This window comes from Eurytemora carolleeae, unplaced genomic scaffold, assembly GCF_000591075.1.
Source record: "Eurytemora carolleeae unplaced genomic scaffold, Eaff_2.0 scaffold139, whole genome shotgun sequence".
Classification (NCBI taxonomy): Eukaryota; Metazoa; Arthropoda; class Copepoda; order Calanoida; family Temoridae; genus Eurytemora; species Eurytemora carolleeae.
This window is the reverse complement of record NW_019396175.1, coordinates 144,747-153,535: the sequence shown is the minus strand read 5'-3', so window position 1 is coordinate 153,535 and position 8,789 is coordinate 144,747. Positions and strand designations below refer to the sequence as shown.

General features: G+C 33.3%; 1 protein-coding gene across 3 annotated transcripts in view; it reads right to left on the bottom strand.

Moving 5' to 3' along the window:
* Positions 1-90: 90 nt before the first annotated feature.
* LOC111697217 (aprataxin) overlaps positions 91-8,789 on the bottom strand; it is a 10,295-nt gene continuing 1,596 nt past the window's right edge. The window contains exons 1-8 of one of the 3 annotated variants that reach the window (XM_023467126.1): positions 6,013-6,102; positions 5,333-5,400; positions 4,229-4,347; positions 3,778-3,904; positions 3,567-3,631; positions 2,896-3,060; positions 2,142-2,194; positions 91-839 (exon numbers count right to left, since the gene is read on the bottom strand). In XM_023467126.1, coding sequence (XP_023322894.1) covers positions 748-839; positions 2,142-2,194; positions 2,896-3,060; positions 3,567-3,631; positions 3,778-3,904; positions 4,229-4,347; positions 5,333-5,395 — 684 coding nt within the window. In that variant the 5' untranslated portion in view covers positions 5,396-5,400; positions 6,013-6,102 and the 3' untranslated portion in view covers positions 91-747. Of the gene's footprint in view, positions 840-2,141; positions 2,195-2,895; positions 3,061-3,566; positions 3,632-3,777; positions 3,905-4,228; positions 4,348-5,332; positions 5,401-5,523; positions 5,659-6,012; positions 6,115-6,179; positions 6,238-6,553; positions 6,709-6,824; positions 7,061-7,415; positions 7,459-7,539; positions 7,677-8,789 lie in introns of those variants that run through there. The other 2 variants (XR_002764248.1, XM_023467125.1) reach the window with 2 other exon arrangements.

Genomic DNA, 8,789 nt, shown 5'->3' with positions numbered 1-8,789 from the left:
TCATTTAATAAACTTATAAATCTATTAATCAATCAACAGCGGTGTAAATATCAGAGATTATATTTAATACCAATAACAATAAGCAGAGACTTTTCCAATTCAGATTTATTGTTATCTATTTCAGATAGTTAGTCAAAATTGTATTCTTTGATGAACTGCCTGCCTAATAAGGGTTTACACATGATAAATAACAACAATGTAAAAATACTTGAAAATAAATTAATAATCAAAGAAAATGTATTTTTATGGGTGGCTTAAAAAACACACTGTGCCTCCAAGCTGCTAGATATACGTTAGGCGTCTCTTTTAGCTTCTTTCTGAGTAGAAACTTAAATAAGAGAGATAGGTATTTGAACGAGCTACGGCTAGTTCAACTGTCTTTCTGGACCGCTGATGTAAACTTAAACCCAGGGCAGTAGTTGTAGTAAAACTAGCCATATGTAACTCCAACTTCTTCTCGCTATTAAAAAATTTCCCCCGACTGATCAACAAAATTCCAGCCACAATTTGACAATTCTACTAATTATCTTAATTTTTTACAGGATTCTGTTAGTATTAGATAAAATAAATACCAGTCATGATCAAATAATCAACATTCAATAGTATATTAAAACAAATAAATAATAAGGTTTTGTTTGATTTGTTTATGGCATATAGTTTTGTTTATATTCCGTAGAGAACCAGTTCTACGGAGGATAGTATTGTTTATATTCCGTAGAAAAACAGTTCTACGGAGGATAGGATTGTTTATATGCCGTAGAGAACCGGTTCCACGGTGGCCAGATTGTTGAGATGATCCTTGTTATACAGTTGCGTGCACGTAGCCTTTACAAGCTCTCCTAGAAATAATCAATTAATATAAAACGACTTTAATATAAAATTTGTGATAAAGAAGATCAGAGCTGGGAACTTTAGAATGTTGGATATCGGGATTAATGCTTAATCCTCTCTTTTTGCTAATCTCGAGACTAACATAATCTCGAGATTAAATATTTAGATCAACAAATTTGATTCTTGGAACGCCAGATTTGTTGGTTATCTTGACTGGAAGGGCCTCTACTTAATTTTTCACCCATTTTCTTATTAATACATTAGTTAAAATTGGTTAAAAAATAATCTCAAACGTATTATTAAATATTTTTCTTCACTGATCAATTTATAAAATGGCCGACAACATATTCTTTATTTGTTAGAAATCACGGATTTCTCTCATGGGATAGAAATTATTTTTAAGGCTGTCTTTGGTCAACACAATTTACGAACTATATTCCTGCACTCTCATTGGAGAAAACAATGTACGGATATCCAAAGAGAGATGAGAAAAAGAGTGGATTAAGGACTAAAATGAAAAGTTTCCACAGTGGATATTCGGATTAAGCAGTCAGGATTAAAGGTTATCCATTCTAAAGTTCCCAGCTCTGATTAGTTCAAATCGAATAAAAACTGGGAACTTTTGTGTTAGTATAACTACAATCCCAATCTATCAATCTCGATATCCATAATGGGCACTTTTGAATCTGGATATCCGCCATTTCTCTGGTATCTTGTTGATTGGAGGCAAAATTCCTTTGCTTCTTATTGGCTGTTTGTTTCCGCAGACGGCACTCTGATTGATTGAACTTTAAGCACTTAACTGGATATCGATAAAGAATGAATTAATCTGTAGATTAACAAACGATCCTGAGCTAGAAAAATTAAGAATAGTGGATATCGGGATCAATGCTTGATCTCCTCTTGTCCTTAATCTCCAGATTAAATAATGCTTGTTCTCCTCTTGTTATTAATCTCCAGAGATGAAAACTTTAGAATGTAATATCCTTAATCCCGATCTGTTAATTAATCTGGAGATTAAATTCATGAGGACAACAAGCAATATTTAATCTGAAGATTAAGAAAAAGAGTGGATCAAGCATTAATCCCGATATCCACCATTCTAAATTTCCCAGCTCTGATTAATTAACCGATCGGGATTAAGGATATCCTATTTAAAAGTTCCCAGCTCTGATCAAGTATTAATATCGATATCCAAAATACAAAAGTTCCCACTTCAAATCAGATCAAAATAAAATAAAATCGTTTCAAGAGCATCCTGCTTCCATATTCCAAAACTGTATTGCGACAGGTCTTAAATTAAGTAATACCTGAATCATTAAAGTCAAGGAAATATTTGCTGACCCCGGTGTTTGGACTGATTCTAAAACAAACGATTTATTTTCCAATTTATTGCTGTACAAATTGTATAGTGAGCTAGTCATCTATTACTTAGTTATTTGACCTATTGTTTCTGGAAGTTAACTATGAATCTGAAAAGTCTCAAAATCTTTTTTGTCTCTAGCGAAAAGACTGGTTCATGTAAAAAAACTTGAAATAAAAAATTGGACCAATCCAATCCAATCCAATCCAATCCAATCCAATCCAATCCAATTCAATTCAATTCAATTCAATTTATAAGGTAGAGCATCCAAGTTTCAGAATGGAGTTGCAAGTTCTTCATGAACATTGGTTTTTAAAGCCTGGGCCAAATGAAAGCCATGTTGCCATTTTAACGCAACCATCAGGAAGTCTAAAGGGTAAATGATTGATTGGTTGATGGACGCTTCCTCTATGGGCTTTGATTACGCAAGATGAAGATATAAAGAATAAACATGTGAAGATTGGGATGGAACATTTTTGAAGATTTATAACCTGGATTTTTTTTTCATTAAAAGCTCAGAAATATATTTATTCAAAAATCATTCCAAATAAGATTTCGAGCTTTGAAGACAGAAACATAAAAATATCTTAAAATTGATTTTGTCTCCCAAACTCATTTATTAAAATGTGTATGTGTTTGATTTTTAATTAGGAGAAATGAATTGATTTTGAAGAAATATCCACCCCTGTTAAGTTGCTTACCTGCCATATTCTCCATTCTGACAAGGGAAAGAGCATTGGTATTTGTTAACTAGAAGAAGGTTAAAATCCTTGATAAATCCTCCGTGCGTTGTTGCAAGAACACAGGGGTTATCCATTCCCTGAACCTTCTCTCCTAGAGTTTTAATAAACATCTCAATCCTCTCTCTAGAACCAAGAACAATATTTGGTTCAAATTCTACAATGAGATCCAGAAAACTATGGAATCGGAAGACGACTTTAAACCTAGAGATATTTAAAATAAACAAAAATAACATGAGACACATGTACACATCCATTTCACTTAATAAAAGGTTTTATAGCTACTAGTAAAACTGTATGTTTTGTAACATCAACCACTACTAAAAGATTGTTTTAATGTCTTCTTTGTTTTCCAAAGTGTTCTGGTTCTCACTGTATATTAGTTAAAATATGTTTTTTACAGCACTTTTTACGAGAAACGGTTTTTTTGTTTAAAGAAGACATTTGGAAAACCTAAAATAGTTGATGTTTCTTGTCTTCCTTAAGTCCTATTAATTTTTATGTTTACCAATTGCAAAATACAAAATACAAGACTGAAGAAAAACAATAATCATTCTGCGTGTTCTAGTTAGAATCGTATCAAATCAAAAATAAACGGATTTTTACTAAATCTTCAAATATTTCTTTGTTCCCTAAACATATCTCCAGATTCTCCGTTATCCGGACCCCAGGACTGCAGCTTGGAACGATCCAAACCCTAAGAAAGGACATTGAACTTTGTAAACTTAGTTAGCCCACAGTTCCTTCGACTTGAACCGGCTCACAAGAGAAGTAGTTCAACTGTATCTACGTAGTTCAACTACTGATACAAATGAATCATATAAAATTATAAAAAAAATAAACCTTGATTGCTTCTAGCATAGTTTTGAGAGGTTTCCCTTCCAAATCACCGAAACATCTTTCCCTGAGTACTTGTAGCTCCTCTAGACTTTCAAAGCTGGGATTACGCTTCCGAATCTCCTCACCTGTACTTAATATTAATATATGAAAAACTAAAAAAATGGGTTTCAACAGAAAAAATCGAATAAAATGCAGGGATTTGCCAAATTCATCTAAGTTTTAGAATTAAGATTCTTGAAATTTGACTTTAAGTCTGGACCTTTCTATTAGCAACAGTTCAGTTTAAAAAGAAGACGTCCTTATGCAGTCGCACTCTCAACTAAGTCTTACAGAGGAATCTAATAAAATGAGAATGCACTATTAAGGCTGCTAATAAGTGTGACATACATACATGAAAAATTGATATACTAAAGTAAGATGTATAAACCCCAACACAAGTTACTTAAAAAAATACCATTTTGCCCTCTTGAGATCTGAGGTGAGCGCCAGATGAAAGGTATGTTTTGCTAATGATTCACCAACCATCTCAGCTTGTTTTACACCCAACTCAGATAGATCAGTGTCTAGATGCCCCTGAATATAAATAAATCAATCAATCAATCAAAGATCAGTTTCTAAGAATATAATCAATCTATCAATCAGTCAATTAACAAAGGGGTGTCCAGTATCTATTTATACATTTGGCTTGTCTGTCTGTTTGTTTGTATCCAATAAACGTCAAAAAGGCTGAACCGATCGGGCCCAAATTTTTCGTGCGACATCACGTGACGTGTTGTAAACAAAAAGAACATGTTCACAATTTAAATAAAAAGATGGGCGCGAAGCGCCCTAAAAGCCTATAAAGAAGGGCGCGAAGCCCCTTGAATTTCTAGTTCCTTAAAAAGCAGTACAGAAAAATTCCCATTAGTATATTAGAAATGCGTAGCGCCATTTTTTTTAAAGCTTTTCTCTTTCGCGGACTTGGGGAATGATTTTAACAGTGGAAATGCATTTCTAACCATTATAAAATCATACTTAACATGGATTGTTTAAGGCGTCCTTCGAAAAGGTGCTCTGACCCAAACTTTGGGTTTTCAGCCCGATCTTTATCATAATGTGTTATTTATTTTTACTTTAGCAATAACCCAAATAACTACATAATTAATTAATTAATAATAATGAATCCCTGGGACCGAACTTATCAGTACTTCCCCTTGCAATACGCATTTTATAAACGCCTGGGGTTGTCTCTTAAATCTGCCCAGGTTTTGTTCTAATTATGATTCCTGGATGCAGGCGAACCCGACTGAAGAGTTTTCGGGAACCTGAGTTGGTCGTAACCTCAGATTGACATCCTCAACCCCACCAGCCCCCCCCCCCCGCCTATTTTGAACCTAGGTCTTCGGGTTTCTAGGGGACAGTGTAATCTTTGGTTTAACCAAAACAAAGGTAATGTGATGGTAATTTACTTCGCTTAATTTTTCTTAATTTATACATATCTTAACTACATTAAAATTCTTTCGTTATATAAGTAACTTAATGAATCATCAAAAAAAGATTTTCTGAATATTACTAGAACCTGGATGGTATGAGTTTTGTTAGCCTCTGTTTCCCCATGTCTGACCAAAACTAGTTCTATCATTCTATCTGAAAATATCAAACATAGAATATGTTATGCGCGCAAATGCAGTGAGAATAAAGTGAGAGGAAACAGTCAATGTAAAAAATCATCCAAAAACGTTGAAATTTCCTTACATAATTAAATGTTTCGTTATTTCATGAATGAATTTTAATGTGTTGCTTTAACTCCGGCATATTCTTTAATTCTGTTTCACATTTGTGACATTTGAGCGGAGTATTTAACAATTTCTTACACACCTCGGAGTCTGGTGGTGTGAAAAACCCCTAAACAAAAACGTAAATTAAAGAAAGATATTTTTGTGGGGTTTTCATAATGAAACTGAGTCTTCATCACAAACTCAAATTTTCTAGTCCCTATATCTTTGCCACTTGGACCTTTTATATTTTAAACTTAAATTATTGGATGTAATGGAATTCAATGAAATATTACAAGGTCTACAATATTGGGTCGCAAAGATAAAGGGATTAGAAAACCAGAGTTTGTTGCAAAGACTCAATTCCGTTGTACAATAATATTTGGCAAGTAAAATGCATTTCTTTGATTTGAATTAAATTGATTTAAACTTCAAATTATGAAAAAATTGCAATTTATTGTATTAGAAGTTTGAGTAAGCAAACCTTGGATTCTAGTTTATCTTTAACTTCTGCAGGATTTATGAAGAAAGCAGTTGTAAAACTGTTCCAATGCTTCTTTGTTTTCAGAAAACTTGAATCAAAATCCTGAAAAAATGAAGAATTAAAATTTTTTAAGTCCACAAATAAAAAAATGATTAAATTATATGAACCTGGCTTATAACATGCAGATGAAGTTGTGACATGGATGGCTGAGCATGAAATCCTAATCTAATAAAAAATCGGCTATTTTTCATTTTTATCCTTGCGAATTTTAGATAATATTAAGATTTTATAAACCATAGACGGTTAGGGGGGGGGGGGCAGGTTCTGGCTCCTTTAATTTGATCTTAAGAATGATTACTATTTTTTACTATTAAGAAAGTTTACTATTTTTTTGCCTCACTAGTTTTAAGAGTAAAAAATTTGTTACTAGTTTCTTACCGGGTTCAAAATAGAAAAAGGACACCAAATATTTCTCTTCCCTTCCCCCAGCAGTTTCAGTATTAGAAAGTAAAAATGATAAAATAAAAGAATTTCTTTAAACCTAAATGTTGAGCTCGGATGCCGCGCAGTTAAAGTTCGTCCAGTCTCCACCAACCGGTCCAAAAGGGCCACATGGGTGGAATTTAAACTCTTGAGGTTTGGAATTTTCTCCGTAGGGAGGACTAGATAGTGACACTGGGACTTGGGATATTTATCCTAGAAAGGACTAGCATTAAGTTTTTATTCTAGATTGTATAATGTAAAGTATAAGTTTTTGATATAACAAAAATTGTAGAGAATATGTTTAAAATGGATGCCCACCAGTTACAAACCTTTATCACAACATGATCTTCATTCTCCAAAACTTTGAACTCTGGATTCTTCATGGATGCTAGAAGACCATGACTCCAATGATTATAGTCCACCCTTGAACTGACTGTTTTCTCTTCGCCGGCGGAGTTCCTCTTTACACCGCCGGAGAGATTTTCAGCATCAGACGAGGTAATCTTCGGTCGACCAGTTATAAAGTCTGTTTTGAGGATCAATTTGAAGGGAAACTTGTTCGACACTATTCAAAAGAAATAAACTAATTTAAGGTTAAGAAAAAATTATTTCATTTTTTAAAAACTCATCTTACCATTAAAAAGAGAGTCTCAATTTAATAAAGGGGCGTGTCCAATTCACAACGGTTCCCTTAAAATTAGCAGAAATATCACAAATGAAAATAATCAGTTAACAAACACAAAAAAACATGAATATCTAATAAATACTTGATCGGAAAAAGCTATCGAGGAAACCGTTGTGATTAAACATACCACTCTTTCAATGGAGGGTACCTTGGAATAATGTTTACATTCTCCTTACGTGGAATTATTTTTTATTGGACGTTAAACTTAAAAATTAGGTTTAATTATTTTTAATTCCTAAATGAAGAACTTGACCATCAGATAATTCAACCTTCTCATCCTACATGTTTAATTAAATTAGATCTCATAGTTAGTAGGTACGCTTAGTTCAGTCCATATTTCCTTAAAGTTTTTTTTGTACCTTGGATAGCATTCTACCATCTAGATAGGACGGATTCTCTCCAGTTTGTGATAGATGAATCCCCTGATCATCCCAGCTCACACGAACTTGATGCCGGGACACCTTGGTATCCTTAACCCTGGTTACTGGCCCACGACCTTAAAAGGAAGTTTTGACAACAAATAACGGGGTCATAAAGTATCAAAATAAAAGATAGGCGGATTATTTGTAACTAATAATTTGGTAAAAAAACATTTTGGTAACTAACAATTTTGTAACTAATAATTGGGTAACTTGACAATTTGGAAACTAACAATTTGGTAACTTGACAATTTGGTAACTTGACAATTTGGTAACTAATAATTTGGTAACTTGACAATTTGGTAACTTGACAATTTGGTAACCTAACAATTTGGTAACCTAACAATTTGGTAACCTGACAATTTGTAATACAAAAAAAATCTAAAATGAAATAAGCAGGACTATTTAAAGACTTATGATTCACCAGGTTTATTAAACTTTCATATATCATTTACTTCTTTTACATATGATAACATTTAAACTACATGCTAATGAGGAAACTTAAATTAGCGCATTCACTGCATCCAGGAAATCCTCTACAGTTGATTCATCCCATTTGGAGCAAATGTTATGGAGCTGTTTCATTCGCTCAAGGTGGGGTTTTGTTTCTGGAGCTGTTATTGTCAGGTCATTGTCAGGTTACCAAATTGTTGGTTACCAAATTGTTGGTTACCAAATTGTTGGTTACCAAATTGTTGGTTACCAAATTGTTGGTTACCAAATTGTTGGTTACCAAATTGTCCAGTTACCAAATTGCGCGGTGATACTTAATCTTTTATCAGGTATTTCTGTAAAAAGTCGGACACTGTTACTTTAAACTAGAGCCCACTTGATGGTTAAGAACCCGGGTTATAATGGTTAATGATGAAACATTTCTGATCTATATGATTGGGGCGTATTCAGGAATTTATCCAGGGGGGGCTTAATTTTTTTCTTTTACAGGGGGGGCTCAGCACCCGCTTGGGCCTGAAAACCTCCTGAAATCAAAAGGTTACACTGGTCCAAGGGGCTTTTCTTGTAACAACATTAAACTAACTATGAAAATATATTTGTTTTTCAAAATTTTACAAGAATCAAACATTTTAAAATTGAACAATTTAACACTAATATTTTACGTTAATTTGTAAAGGAATTAAGTTTTTGCCACAAACTCAGATTTTCCAATCCCTATATCTTTTCAACCCAATGTC